The 15,695-nt window shown below is 42.9% G+C and overlaps 1 protein-coding gene and 1 long non-coding RNA gene across 2 annotated transcripts; both read left to right on the top strand.

The window, feature by feature from the left end:
• Positions 1–4,773: 4,773 nt before the first annotated feature.
• On the top strand, positions 4,774–7,223 carry LOC125547893 (uncharacterized). The gene is made up of 3 exons (XR_015618072.1): positions 4,774–5,389; positions 6,630–6,745; positions 6,996–7,223. It is a non-coding gene; the product is annotated as an uncharacterized LOC125547893 (long non-coding RNA).
• A 4,727-nt stretch (positions 7,224–11,950) lies between these two features.
• Positions 11,951–14,880, top strand: LOC125547892 (uncharacterized). Its single transcript, XM_048711633.2, has 5 exons — positions 11,951–12,142; positions 12,534–12,617; positions 14,113–14,270; positions 14,361–14,417; positions 14,528–14,880. The coding sequence occupies exons 1-5, from the start codon at positions 12,073–12,075 to the stop codon at positions 14,639–14,641; spliced, it is 483 nt and encodes a 160-aa protein (XP_048567590.2). The 5' UTR covers positions 11,951–12,072; the 3' UTR covers positions 14,642–14,880.
• The last annotated feature ends 815 nt before the right edge of the window (positions 14,881–15,695 follow it).

Below are 15,695 nucleotides of genomic sequence, written 5' to 3'. Positions count from 1 at the left end.
GGCGATTCTGCCTCGAGCATCGCCCAGAGCAGAACCCCCATCGCCGGCTGCCTGTCTTAGTTGGGGAATCAGTGCTGGATCTCTTCTTCGTTCAGCTTGTCGTGTACCATCTCCGCAGCATCGTTGAGCATCTTCGCTTTCATGAACCACCTGTCGATCTCTCTCAGCCTTCCCATTCTCACCTCGTCGCCGTCGGGGAGCGCCCACATCTACTGCTCGCGGTTCGTCATGGAACCCCAACTTGCGGCGCGGCGGAGCGAGGGAGAGCGGAGCGAGAGAGAGCGAGGCGTGCGGGGAACGAGATGGGGAAATGCGGGGAGTTGGGGCAGTCGGGTGACTAAAATATCCCCTCCTCTCCCCTCGACCGCCATTACCCACCTCGGGACTCGCAACATGACCGAGCCACCCCCTCCCCTCGAGCCGCAACGTTGGCGATATGGCATGGGAACTGTACAACTTGGCCCGCAATGAAACCCTCATCGTCACGCCAGCCGCGCGCATCCACCGTAACCTCCTCGGCGTTGAGGAGGAGCAGCCGCCTTCCTCGCTGGAGAAGGAACCCCGGCCGGAATTCCAGCAGCGAGGCCCCGAGACCGGGGACGAAATCGCACTAGAGCCATGCATCGTGCATGAGACGTGTGTCGCCTGTCATTCGCGACCCCCAACTCGAATCGGACGGGTCTGGCATCCGAATCGTCACCATTGATGGGATCTGGACGAGGACAAAAAATACACCGTCAAGTCAGCATATTCATGTCAGTTCATTGGTCCCATTGCCAAGCCCGATGCTAACCTGATCTGTTGGAGGCTCGAGATTGAAAGAAAGGTGAGGTTTTTTCCTTTGGACCTTGGCTCGAAACAGACTCCCAACCACTGACAGGCTACGAGAACACGACGTGTTCTCTCTGCCTCCAACTCCCTGAAACTGCACTCCACCTCCTCAACACATGCCTTTTTTTCCAAGGCTGTTTGGAACAAGCTAAGCTTGGCATTCCCCTTGTGCTATCCTTCCTACCTGCTAACGTTTCAGTCCATCTCTCATTGGTGGAGTGTTTGGTCCCAGCGCAATAAAGTCCAGGCCGCCGCCGCTGCTTATTTCGCTTGGCACATTTGGAATGAGAGGAACAGGAGGGTCTTCAACGCCAACACTACAAGAAATATGTCAACTTATGACCTTCTGTCAGTGACCCTGGAAGAATTGGTCATAAATCTATGACCATTTTAGACCAATTGGTCAAAAGCTGTTCGGGGGGCTCCAAACCCTAAACCATTGCGACCATTTTGGTCAGAAAGGTCGTAATTTCCTTACACGAAATGGTCATAGAGCAGATAGCACTAGTCCAGTGCTTTATTTCTAGCTGATCATGACCAATATAGATGGTCATAACCTTGTCAATTATGGTGGATTGGTATGACTTGGTGCCACCTCATCAGTTTTGCCTATGTGTCATGTCCATGGGTCAATTTTTGCCCTAGGTTGTGAAGCAACTATATTTCTGTCATTCCGAAAATTCCCAAAAAAATCTCATAAATTCTTTGTGTCATATCTTCGTCAAATATGTAAAAATACTTCCTTGCCTAGTTCAAAAATAATTCAACAATATTCATTTTCCTATTCTGTTCACAACATCACTTTATGAAGGAAGTGCTATTTATATAATCTTGATTGCCCTCGGAATTCTTGGGCACTCTTTCCTATCCAAATCATTTCCGCATGACAAAATTCAGCTCCATTTGCCTGGCAAATCTTGCTCGGCAAATTTCCAAAGTTTTTGTCCACCTAGAAGCATTGTGAAGGAAGTACCTTTTTTATATATCCAAATGACATGAAATTTATACAGTTCCTTCATATGCCCAAATTATCACCCTCCTCCAAATTGCAGCTCGGCCAAATTATCTATGTGAGCCCAGGTTCAATTTATATTTTATGGCCAGATTGGCACGTTGCAAAGCAAGTGTTATCTAGACCCCTCCTATTAACCTCAAACTCTTTGGGCACTCTTCCATACCCAAATCATTGCCACATGATAATATTCAGCTTCATTTTCCTAGTAAATCTTTCTCAGGAAATTTCCAAAGTTTCTACCTCGAGAGAAGCTTTGTGAAGTAAGTACTATCTAGGCTTACCCAAATGGTCTAAAAATCTACCAAGGCATAACCATACCTATGTAACTTACCTACACCAAATTTGAGCTTGTTTCATTCATCCAATTTCTCTCACTAGTTTTCCCAAGTTTCTGTTCATAGAAGAGCATTGTGAAGGAAGTACCACTTTGGCATGTCCAAATGGTATCAATTTTCTACGGTGCTTTCCAATGCCAAAATAATCATCCTCCACCAAATTTCAGCTCAATCCATTCATTATTTTGAGCCCAGCTTCAACATTCATATTTCTGTCTAGTGTGGTACTTTGCAAAGCAAGTACCACCTAGGATCCTCCTTTTGACCTGAAAATTTGTGAAGACATTCTTCTTAGTAGATGATCATCCTCAGCAAAAACTCACGCCCATTGGCCATGTGCATTTCTCGTACCGCTAATCAAACACTTGGCTGCTAATTCATGTTTGAGCATCGATCGGTCTCCTCGTGAGAATCTTATGTTCTAATTTTCTTCCTAGAACCTACCTGGGGATTGTCCAACCCACTAGACATGCCTAGGCTGCCCAGAACACATGGCAACCCCACGGTCACGTGGTGACCATGCGTCGGGCATGCGAGCTTACGCGCTCTAGAGTTGGGGGCCTTGGCCACCGCCCAAACCTCAACGTATCGCCATCAAACCATGTATTTATGATTAAATAGGTACTTATGTAACTATAAATGATTTTTGGAAAAAATAAATAGTAAACTATGAGGCAGCTGCAGTTCAAATTTGACCCGCTTCCTACTAAATCGGCGGGAATTTGTCTTTTTCACCAGAGGTGGATCAAAACTTTTGACGCCCAACAATTTTGTCAATTGTGCATTAAATATGGACTAGTATTTTATAAAAATGATTTGGTCCAATTTTGCAACAATTATTTGGGAGGTCCTTCACAAAAAAACCTCCTTTTGGGCACTCGAAAAATGGAAAATGGTTTTTTCGTCCAAAGAAAATGAAAACTTCCTTAGGCAACATTGTTTGCCATTCCAATATACACCCTTGTGCACAATATGGGATCATTTGAACAAATTATGCCATGAATGTGGCCATAAGATTGATCACTTGGCTTGAAAGCCATTGATATCCACACGTGATAGCTCGATTTTGAGAACACTTTTTTAAAATAATTGCCGTATTACAAGTTTGTTATTTTTCCTAGGAACTTGGCCACATATAATGACACAATGCGAAGGTTTCCCAATTTTTTATTTTTTTTTGAATTTTTTATGCCCGTTTCAAAATGCGGTCAAAACAGCGGGAATGACCATTCCTAGCTAGTGGTTGAATCTGGAATTTTTTTGGTGTTTCTCTCATTAAATAGGTACTTATATATCTAGAAATGATTTTTGGAAAAAATAAATAGCAAACTATGAGGCAGCTGCAGTTCAAATTTGACCCGCTTCCAACTGAATCGGCGGAAATTTGTCTTTTTCAGGAGAGGTGCATCAAAACTTTTTACACCCAACAATTTTGTCAATTGTGAATTAAATATGTCCTAGTATTTTATAAAATTGATTTCGTCCAATTTTGCAACAATTATTTGGGAGGTCCTTCACAAAAAACCTCCTTTTGGGCACTCGAAAAATGAAAAATTGGTTTTTCATACAAAGAAAATGAAAACTCTCTTAGTCAACATTGTTTGTCATTCCAATATGCACCCTTGTGCACAATATGAGATTATTTGAACAAACTAGGCAATGAATGTGGCCATAAGATTGATCATTTGACTCGAAAGTTATGAATCTTCACACATGATAGCTCGTTTCTCAGAACACTTTTTTTTAAAAAAATTGCCTTATTATAAGTTTATTATTTTTCCTGGGAACTTGGTCACATATGATGACACAATGCGAAGCTTTTTCAATTTTTTGATTTTTTTTGAATTTTTTATGCCCGTTTCAAAATGCGGTCAAAACGGCGGGAATGACCGTTCCTAGCTAGTGGTTGAATCTTGGAATTGTTTTGGTGTTTCTCTGATTAAATAGATACTTTTGTACCTAGAAATAATTTTTATAAAAAATAAATAGCAAACTATGAGGCAGGCGCAGTTCAAATTTGACCCGCTTCCAGCTGAAACGGCGGAAATTTGTCTTTTTCACCAGAGGTGGATCAAAACTTTTTACACGCAACCATTTGGTCAATTGTGCATTAAATATGGCCTAGTTTTTTATAAAATTGATTTGGTCCAATTTTGTAACAAATATATGGTAGGTCCTTCACAAAAAAACTCATTTCGGGCACTCAAAAATGGAAAATGAATTTTTCGTGCAAAGAAAATGAAAACTCTCTTAGGCAACATTGTTTGCCATTCCAAGATGCACCCTTGTGTAAAATATGAGATCATTTGAACAAACTCCCTTGATTTGGTTCAATTTTGCAACATAGATTTGTAGGCATTTAATTTTTTTTTAAGAAATTTGGGTCCAAATTTTGGATATTTGAGCGCGCGCCAGCCAACCAATGAGAAGCGAGGAACCACGTCCACGCGGATCACCAAGTTGGGCACGATCTGAGCCATCCATCACGCGCCCATCCAACGGTGGATCTTCTCTTGAAAGACCAAAACCCTAACCCACCTACCCACCCACCCTTTCCTTCTCCAGATCCAATCGAGGCTGCCGCGCCGTCCTCTCCCTTGTCGCGACCTAGTCTCCACCACCGCCGCCAACCCCACCCACTACCGCCGCCCCCACCCACTGCCGACCTCGTCTCCGCCATCCCTCTCCCCTCGCCTTCATCCGGCGTGCGTGCGTGCGTCCAACCGGCCCCAAAAATGAAGACACGGGGCTTGCTCCTCCTCGTCCCACCCAATCGCCGCCGACGACGACCTCCTCCCTCTCCCCAATCCCAACCCCACCGGCTGCGAGCTCGTCTCCCCGAGGCCCATCCTCTGCCCTCCACCCCACCGCCGGCGCCCTTAGTCTCTCCTTCATCTCCCTACGCTCCAGCTCGGGGGGCCGCGGCCGTGCACCCAGATCGAGAGGGGAGGCCGTGTTGCTCCTGCCGCGGCCGGATCCAAGGCCAAGCCCGTGGGGTCCTGCTCGGGCTCCTCGCAGGGGCCATGGCGACGGGATCCACAACCACGGCGGGTCCGAACCCTAGCCGCCACAGTGGGTCACCGGCACGACCCCCGCACCTCCAACGGGCAACGGCACCAAGGATCGCTCTACGTGGGCCTTCATCAGCGCCAGCTTCACCACCGGGACCTGCAGCCTCCTCCTCCGGCGTTCATCTGCATCAGGGCAGGTAACCCCGCCAATCCCCTTTCCTTGTGCTCTCTTGGTGGTGCAAAATCCGATTCTTCTTGGCCACTAAAAATCGAGCAGTTCTTCAGTCTGTCGGTCTAGCATTGCAATGGTTGGTTATTTAGCCTGGGTTTACAAATTACAAGGAACCTAGTGTATCTAGTGTTATGTACCTGGCGGAGAATGACTTGATATTGTATCTAGTGTACTCCAGTTTCATGGGCAGGCTGATGATGGATGTTGCAAGCGTTCATTGTTTCTGCACCCTACGTACGTATCAAGATCAAGACTCTGTTTGCCGACAGACTAACCGCAGCGTCTCCTGTTTTGTTTCTCTGGTTGAGAGTAGTCTGACATCGCCGTGGCGGCAAGTTTGGGTGGGCTATATTGCACTGAACTGCACTGCACTGGGTATGCACATTCAAGTCATGCACGGACAGCAGCATTTCCAGTGTCCAATTCCATCCACCTCCTACAAAGAACACAGCCACACCACCGGACTCAATTACTCTACATGGAGAACTCATCTCTGCAGCAAAATTTACCACACTTGTGTTAAGATCTGCGCACCTTCACAACTCACGATCAGCATCAACCTTCGTCTTGTTAGTGTTTGAGCACGTCTAGATGAGATAGCTGCAAACGACGCTTCATCGAACACAGGCACAATTAGAGCGATGTGAGAAGCAAGTGGGTCATCTTGGCATGGGGTTGCTTACTACTATCACTGGCCAATGCTTAGCAATGTTAGTACGCACGCATTAGAAACAACCTGATTTTGTTCTTGTCCCCTGTATTCGGCGGCGTCGGTTAAGAGACAATGGGTTAATCATGCCAGGCAGGACACTTGCATCCATCCAACCGTGAGGGCTAGCTTGATACAAGCGCATCCATAATATAAGAGGATGTTTATGATTCGTGTATGGAGGCACTCTGAACATTTTTTTTGTTTGCACAATAATAATACTGAATTTGTGTGATTTGTCTGATTGCTTATGCTTCTGGCAGATGAGCGATTTTATTTGACAGATGGATTGTAACTTGCCTAGTGAACTATAAACTAATTTTTGAAATATCTCCACAATCAATTGATTTCTGGTTGCTGCAAAATGGAAGCATGGTAGAAATTAAAAAAAATTGTGTGATTGCACCTGATAGCAAAGCAGTACTACTTGCAGGCGTTACGTTTTTTGATCCCCCTTGTTTCCTGCTGTGTGTACTGAGAAAGTTTGTTTTTGCAGCTAAGAGGGCATGGGCCTCGACCTCCACGGACGGTGGCCAGATCGAGCGGAGCTTCCCTTCCTCTGCCTGGCGGGGCAAGGACAAGGACAAGCAGCAACATCATCGCATCATCAAGGTTCGATCCCCCTTGTTGCAATCCCTCCCTCCCTCATGTTGAATTGATGTTGAATTCAAGCCAAGGTACCCATGATTAACCTCTTGGTAATGATGCTCTGAATACTGTTTGCTACTGTTACACTGTCTTGTTGATTTCTTTTAACAATCATACCTAGCTAAAATCTTCTTGTCCACAGCAGAGCAGCCTCATCCTCTTCATGCTGGCTCGACTGCCTCTGATTCTTCCTGTTTGCTGCCTTGCCTTGCAGATGCGGCAGCTCAAGGGCGAGGTCGACATCTTCTCTAGGGCCAACGGGTCGGCGTTGTTCAAGATGGGCAACACCAGGGTCATCGCTGCCGTCTATGGCCCCTGAGAGGTAATCGCTTTTTCTTTGCACACCAACTCTTCTATTCGATGCCATGGCTGTTAGGGCTTTGGCTCCCGGGAGGTCTCTAGTTAATGATCGGTATTGAGAGATTTTGGTGGTTACTTATGCTTATTGTGTATCACATTGAAAAAGAAAATGCACATTGAGCTTACCTTTGTATATCAGGATTTTTTCTTCTTCGGTTACTGGTATTTGGCTTCTATGTGCTAATTAAACCTGATCAGTATGTATACTTCTTTGATCTTGTATAATATTGGTGTCAAAGGAGTTAATTTAAACCGGATATAATCTACTGGAACAATTTTTTTGCTGTTCAAACGGTTAAATTCTGGTTCTTTGTTTCAAACATCTAAATGATGTTTAATTTGTCCTTCTATGCTTACATGATAAAATTTTCGCATTTATAGGATTGTAAACCTGATGTGATTGGAGTAGTATTTACTTGCTGCTGATAGTAACTACTTGTATCCACTGATTTCGATGCCTCATTTTGCTTGTTTTACTTTATTTATGCACACAGACTGCCTACAAGTTAATGTGCTTTTAGCTTTGCCTTTATTTTGCTCCTTACCATATTGTTTGATAACTTGCAGATGTTGTACTTCATTCGTGTTTCGTCGTGGGCTCCAAGAAGTGAAGAAGCATTGAGTTCTAGCTCATTGGAGCTAGTTATACTCTGATAGATAGTTATATTTTGATATTTAGTTGTGTTCTTGGTGGCTGTAAACCTGATGTGAAGTATGTTCGATTATGAACGTGGTGTATGTTTGATTGTAAGGTGCCAAATTTGGTTGTTGAAGTATTACTTCTGTTTTCAGTCAGTTTTGATTTAAATATTTGTTTTTATTTACTAGAAAATCAAAATTTGAAGAACATGACTCTGACCATTGGGACCCACTCAAACCCATCTGACTATTGGATGTCTTAAAAAAAGAAATGTAACTAAAAAAAGAAATGTAACTGTTGAGCCAAAAAGGCCATGGCCCAAAAACGAAAGGCCCAATTGTTGGGCCAGGCCAATGTAGAAATCAAAACTATTAGAAAAAATAACCCATGTAGCTAGAGAAAATATACAGTAAAAAAGGCTGAATTGTTGGGCTAGGCCCATGTAGAAAATCGAATTGGACCGGGCTGAATCTTGTGCCACATCAGATTGTCACGCTGGATGCCTACGTGGCTTGGGGAGGTTGCTAGTGACCAAAACGCCATAGTAGACGTAAAACGCCATAGTAGACGTATTTTGGTCATAAACGTCTACGACCATTCTAGAAGAAAGGTCGCTATAGTCAGTTTATGACCGCCAGCTTTTGACCTTATGTTTTTGGTCACAAAAAGGTCACAAATTGAAAACAGTGACCATTCAGTAACCAATAGTGCTGGTCACAAGTTGACATATTTCTTGTAGTGCAAGTCTACCTCGGCGGATGGTGTGGCTTCTCTAATCAAAGCTGACTTGGACTTCCTGAGAGTTGCGTTGTAATTATATTGACGACTGCCCCCTCTTATGTATATTCCTACTCTTAAATGAAAAGGCAGAGCACCTGCCGTTCGAGTCAAAATAAACATTATGCTTACACTTAATTTTAAGCATTAGATCAGCATATGGGTTGTCATTAACCATCAAAACTGACTATAAAGCAAGATGTATTTTCAACCCCTCGAAAGGACCGCGGTCCCAAGGTAAACCGATTTTCACATGATCCATTCATTTGGCCCTCTACAGCATCGTGCGTTTTTGTTTTTCAATCGAGCGTGCATGCTAGTGGACTCACATTGTACCGCCGCCCGAGGGAAACAAGAGCGAAGGCGTTGTCTAAAGAAGTAGATACTTAACCAAAAAAGAGAAGGTGAAAGCACATAATGAGTTGAGTGACACGGACCGCAAAGGATTCAACTTTCCAGCGGCACGTACTATCAATACCTGCATGTCACAGCATCATGAGAACCATCCGAGAAAGCAGCACGCCTCATTGATCTACCTAGTTTTTAAGTCCGGCGTGCAAACGAAAGGGCTAACACGTAACCTATGGCTGTCCGAGGGAGGGAAAAAGTAGAAAAAGGCTTCATCCTCACCTTCGCGGGAAGGTGCAGCACAATGAATTTACATTGCTTGTACAAAAGAGGACGTAATCACGAGTACCATGAGTCTCGAATTAGCTAATATATAATTTCTGGTTCCTTGTGTTGTAAAGTAGGTTAGGAAGGCCACCACACCTTAGACAATATTTACCTTTCTGGGTGCACACACTGTACAGTAGCATACTTGTTTTTTTTTTTTGCACACAGTGAGTACAAGTCAAGTCATGTACATATCGACCTGTCAAAACTAAAAAGATAGCAAAATATTAGCCTTTGCATAAAGGAAAACTAGCCAACAAGTAAAATTACAAACAAGACTGAAAAATACTCTAAGCTTGACACTGAAGTCCACCACCTGTCTCTGACACCACCACAGCAGTCACCAAAGGAAAAAATGATGGATCATCTCCACACCCGAGTCGACTCGACTTCATTGCTGATATGCCACTTTGCGCACCTCCCAGGTGGCTCGTCATAGACGAAACCATTACCGTTGAAACGAATCAAATCGAGGCAACACCCTAGACACGCCATCAAACTTCAAATCTGGCACCCCCACACGACTAAGACATCGGAGGAGAAAACCATACCTGTCATCCACAAACCATGAACCCAGGACACGACCCGCCATCTTCTAGATGCCGCTGATGTACACCACAATCTGCATCTGCTCCTGGACTACCTCCCAAAGTTCTCGCCGGCACAATAAAAGAGTAGACCACAATAAAAGAGTAAAGTTTCATTCATATGTTTTTGGGTTCTACTCATATATTTTTTGAAAATCTTCCATAATGTTGTTGATAAAGCCATTTGAAAACCTAAAAACATATGAATGACACTCTACTCAAGTCGTCAGGAAGCCATCACAAACATCTTTCTGCGCAGCTCAGTCTTGATGATCTTTGTTGCCTAGAAGTCGCGTATAACTGTTTTCCTAACCATTAGTAAAAGCAATGCCAGCTAAATCACAAAATGATTCTCTAGAGTCAAGGCAAGAGAATTCCAAACAACTCTGAAGATAGCTCATCCAAGCAATGGTAAAATCAGTGCTAAAAGATATTGACTGAGCTAATAGAAATATAATTTTTGCCCACAAAATATACCAAGCCAAAATAAAACCTTAGAATGTTATCTATTGCATAGCTAGAGTTGGTTTCGGCCACTCCCCCATATGCCGCCCAAAGTACCCTCAAAGCCTCCTTAAATACCACACCCATGACATGTTTACAGTTTGATTTTGTTAGATTCAGAATTGGCTATTGCAATGGAAGACTTGGTTTCCGACTAGACTAGATCTAGTCTTTTTTGGTTTCGGATCGATTTTGCGCAATGTTTACTAAAACAAGCATACCTTTCTCATACAAAGTTGCTTTTTTTACGTACGACCACCCAAATTGTTCAGAAAAAACACGTGCATAAGAATGTTTTTTTTTTCAAAAGTCAAGGTAGGGCAGCCTCCCTACCTTTCCCTAAGGGGAGCTTTGCATCTGTCCCGGTAGCTTTTATCCCTGGGGCGTAAGTTCTCCAAGAAATCATGGGGATCGGGCGCTCCATCATAGGACTCGTAGGTTCTTGATCCCACAAACGGAAGAATCTCAATGTATCCCCACCTTTGCACCACTGGGCTAAGGTTGCCCCCCATTATATGTGGATATGCATATTTAATTCACGAAAATATGATAATCAATACACAAACTTGACCAAAGGGCTACAAATGGGTCACAGGCTCATCTTGGCATGATTTTTTGTTATTACCAAGCGTAAGATAATCGATGGTTCTTTATATTGCAACAAAAGACGTAAACTAAGGCACCGAACTTGAGCGGCTCCACTCCACAGGCATCTGCCTGGGCTACGGATCCTCGCACTATCCCAATGACATCTTCTTTACAGAGTTCCTCGACTAAATTCTGGTATAACAACGCTGGTGTGAATACAATAATGTACTCGCAAGTAACGTAACCACAAATTATAAGTTCCAGGCATGTCAACTTAAGAACGACTAGAATAGCATCTAAACATGGCAAGCTCTCGTTAGGCGAATTCCCAATAACAACAGGCGTATCACGCATATAGACCAGAACTTGCGCTTGCGCCATATATAACAATCAATCAACGGGACACCAGGTATGAAATTCGCCGTGTTTGCACAAATTTCATCCAATTGGTTCATAAAGTAATTAAATGTATGCAGACAGTCTGGCAGTGTTGGACGGCGGCCTCCTGCATCTGTGGCGAACGGATGCGGGAGGAAATTTGCGGGTCGCCGTGGGAGATGCCCTTAACCATCAAAACTGTCCATAAAGCTAGATGCACACTTCCACTTGAGCACCTAAGATGGGACCGCAGCTAACGGCCTTTGGTTCATGTTGCTTTTGGTTTTCAATCGAGCGTGCATGCGAGTGGGCTCACACACTGTACGCATGGCCGTCTCCCGATGCCTTGGACTATCAATACTACTAGCATAGCCAGTGCTCACGATGAGAACCATCCGAGAAATCACCTCGGCACATTGATGTAGGCTATAGATTTTTAAGTCTGGCGTGCAATCGAAAGCGCAAACACGGTGAGGCTGTCCGAGGGAAAAAGTCTGACAAAAGCTTCATCATCTCCTTTGCCTAAAGGTGCACCACAATGAATTTATGTTGTTAGAAAAATTAATTGCTCGGAAAATTGGCTAAAGGTGAATCCTGACAGTAGCATACTTGGCCTCTAAGCATCATATAACCATCGTTCAGAGGAAAAAAGAAACATATACTGAGCCACTGAGCCACTGCTCCGTTCTCGTAGTAAGCCTTCATATATATACACCACCGTATCTCCCTTCCCAGCAAACGCAGTCGATCTACAGGTGCCAGTGTTACTAACTCAGAGGACCATGTTGAGCGGTGCACCTAGCAAGCCACAGATGCGTATAGGTGCAAATCGAGCAACACGGGAAACCAAAGGTAAGTAATTCATATCCGGCGAAGAGGAAAATGCTTGTACTCCCTCTGTAAACTAATATAAGAACGTTTAGATCACTACTGCTTCATAGTGAGAATGCTTCTCTCGAATCAGATTATTTGCAACAAGTGTCTTGCTCAACTTTCGTTACTAGGGTTAAATTTCATGAATCATGCATCTTGCTGCATAATATCTATTTGAAGTAGCGGAAAACGTACATCGCTCTAGTAAAGTACTTCATTTTGGAAAGACTGTTGTTATCGCAATGCTATTGTCTTGGCTGATGATCATATGAAATTGTTGAACTAAAGCATACTTTGATGTAACCTCCCGAGCAGAGTTCGAGTCACACGTTTTTTTCCTTCATTAATTACTGGGTATGGTTACCTGCAGGCACCCAACCTGATGAGTTTACTCCGTCGAATGACGAGGATGTGACTAGTAATACTGAAGACGAAGCAACAGCAGAGATTGCCGGTGAGTACGTCATACTGATAGTTTCTATTGATAGCAGATAGCTTATCTTGCAAACATAGTACTGTTGCAAAGCTATAAATACAAGTAATATAGTGAGCCATTCCACAAAAAGTAAGTAAATAATGAGAACTAGCATCTTTGTTTTCCCAAGATTGTTCATAAAGATATACCCGTATCAAATCGTCTCATGTTGCACCTCATGGTATATATGAGGATGAAGGCTAGCTTCGCTGTGAAATTGGGGATACTAATTTTTGGATGTGGTTGAGCGGAGAAAATCTGGAAAACTGAAATAGTTCCATATCTTCTATTTTACATATGGCTAATGCCTGATTATATTTGTTGGGTTTTCTAAGTGGCTAGTTTGCTATCATCAATCAAATATACAAAGTAATGTAAACTTCTGTTGACCCAAAATTTTATCATATTTGGTATGTTAAAACGGCCCTCTCGCCCGAAGGATTCAGATTTTCATTTGTTTTTCCATTGTTAGTGTTGTTCCTACCTGCTATTAAAACGTGGTTAAGAGAAATTTTCCTTCTATCAAGTCCATGTTGCTTGTTTTGCCAATAAAACTGATTCTCTTCAATGTTTATTTTCCTGCCTAATTCTGAATGTGGTGTAAGGTGCAGTGGTCCATAGCTTTGTGACTTCTGGGGTCATACGAAATTGTCGAACTAAAGCATACTTCGATGAAGTGGTTGTCCTACACCCCAGCTCGGTGCACCCACTCTACACCCACGCAATAAAACATAGCAAAATATTTCAAAAAGATCTGAAATTTTGTAAGAACTATGATGAAAATGTTATAGATGCTTGCAAAGTTAGGTGGTCAAATAACATCCGAGGAGCTCTGTACAATTTTTTTACTGAAAATTACCCAAAATGTACGTGCACTGTTTGAACACAACTTGTAATTTTTTGTGTGCAGAGCTCCCGGATGTCATTTGAGCACCAAATTTTGCAACCATCTATAACATTTGTTCATAATCATTCCCACAAAATTTCACTTTTTTGAAATATTTTGATATGTATTTTTGCGTTGGTGTAGCGTGGCTGCACCGAGCTGGGGTTCAGCCGTTACTTTCCCTACTTGAATTTAAGAGGATAACCTCTCCTGTAGAGTTTGTGTTTCACATTAATTTGTTCATTAATTAATTACTGGATATGCCAAAGGTGGTGCAATGGGAACTGAACCTAATAAGTCAACTCTGCCGAAAGACCAGGATTTGTCGGATAAAATTGTCATCGAAAATCCACCTTTGCCTCTTGATCAAGTAATAGTAAGCCATTCCACCAAAAGTAGGAAACATTCTGAAATTCGCATGGGTTCCAATTTCAGCATCACTATATTAGTTTTGGACAATCGAAGAGATCGCTCTCATAGTGTACACACCGAAACCTCTTTATCTATATTATTGCAGCTAAGTGTTGCTCCTTGTTTTTATACTATACTATAGTTAATCTAATACAATCGTCCATACGCAACATGCAGATTATATCCAACTGCGCGAAAAATTCCATGGCTTAATACAAAACATCCTAAAGGGGATTGATATTTTCATTGCCTCCGGTGATGGTAGAGCTCCAATGGAAGCATCTGTCATGTCATGCGACGTTAACGTTACCATTGCGTTTGGGGATCTTGGCAGGGTGAGCTTGGTCACCAATATTTTCTACTCATGACTCAAAATTGAAGTGTATTATTTGAATGTAATTTCATATCTCTCTTTCAACTTAAAGAAATTCAGGTTTACTTGTGAAGACAAAAACCCTGCGATCCCTTCTTCAGCGGAACAGGTACCTCCCTCCCACGGTCCCACCACCCAACTTCTCCCCTATCATTACGTAGCAAACATATATATGTCCCGACCCAGTGATCCTGACATGTCGTTTCTTTCCTTCACTAGGGCATGAACGACTGTGGCACCCATAATTTCCACGTAAAGTGCTTGGGCAACATCAGCGGAGCATCAGCTGATGGTATGGAGGACGAAAACGAATCGCTGGACCCAAAGAACTAAAAGGAATCGCCGAAGTAAAAGGGAAAAACTAAGAATATGGATTTGATAATAACGGACAAACGTTGCTCTGTTCACATTCGTCCCTATAGGACATCATGTTGGCCAATATATTTGTACTTTATCATTTTATCGTGTGGATTCAGGTTTGACTATTATTACTGTTATGATATGTAATTGTGATGAATAAATGATGCTTGTAAACTTGATATAATATATGTATTGGTGTGGTTTTCTTATTATTTTCTGGAGAGGATTGTGGTTCTGTTTTTACTAATGTGCTTTGTGGCTCTTACTAACAATGAGAAGACCTACAATCTGCACTTGAGTCATAGTCATTTACATACATGCCCTCCCATCAACACCACACTCTGTGGAGAATGATAGAAGCGTCTCAACCCTCATACATGAGAGCCCGCATGCATATATTGACACAATCGAGGGGATTACAGGATTCGGTGGAGATTGCCAACCGAAGGGAGATACATTAGGAGATAGAGAAGAAGAGATAAAGTAGTTTAAACAGATAACAATAAAACATGCCTCTATCTGCTATATTTGAGGCGCAAGATATGTTTAACACCCTCCCTTAATCTGAACTTCTCAAGTTTAGATTACGCTTGAATTCTTCAAACTGTCTTGTGGCCAAAGCTTTTGTGAACCCATCTGCAAGCTGATCTTTTGAAGGAATGAATCTAATGTCCAACTCCTTGCTTGCAACTCTTTCTCTTACAAAATGATAATCAATTTCAATGTGCTTTGTCCTTGCATGAAACACGGGATTGGCAGAAAGATATGTGGCACCAAGGTTATCACACCAAAGACACGGTGTTTGAGCATATATTCCAAGTTCCTTTAGCATGGCCTTAACCCAGATGATCTCAGCTGTTGCATTGGCCAGTGCTTTGTACTCTGCCTCAGTACTCGACCATGACACTGTTGCTTGCTTCTTGGCACACCAAGAGATAAGATTAGGTCCACAGAAAACTGCAAACCCCCCAGTGGACCATATGTCATCCAAGCAACCTGCCCAGTCAGAATCAGAAAAAGCACTAAC

This window comes from Triticum urartu, chromosome 3A (assembly GCF_056163025.1).
Source record: "Triticum urartu cultivar PI428250 chromosome 3A, HENAU_Tu73, whole genome shotgun sequence".
In the NCBI taxonomy this organism is placed as follows: domain Eukaryota; kingdom Viridiplantae; phylum Streptophyta; class Magnoliopsida; order Poales; family Poaceae; genus Triticum; species Triticum urartu.
Note: the sequence above shows the minus strand (reverse complement) of the source record. Positions and strands in the feature narration are given on the sequence as shown.

Coding starts and splice junctions, on each gene's coding strand:
- LOC125547892 (XM_048711633.2), top strand. CDS start 12,073: ATGTTGAGCGGTGCACCTAGCAAGCCACAGATGCGTATAGGTGCAAAT. Junction 12,143..12,533: donor AGCAACACGGGAAACCAAAG/GTAAGTAATTCA, acceptor GGTTACCTGCAG/GCACCCAACCTGATGAGTTT. Junction 14,418..14,527: donor TCCCTTCTTCAGCGGAACAG/GTACCTCCCTCC, acceptor TTCCTTCACTAG/GGCATGAACGACTGTGGCAC.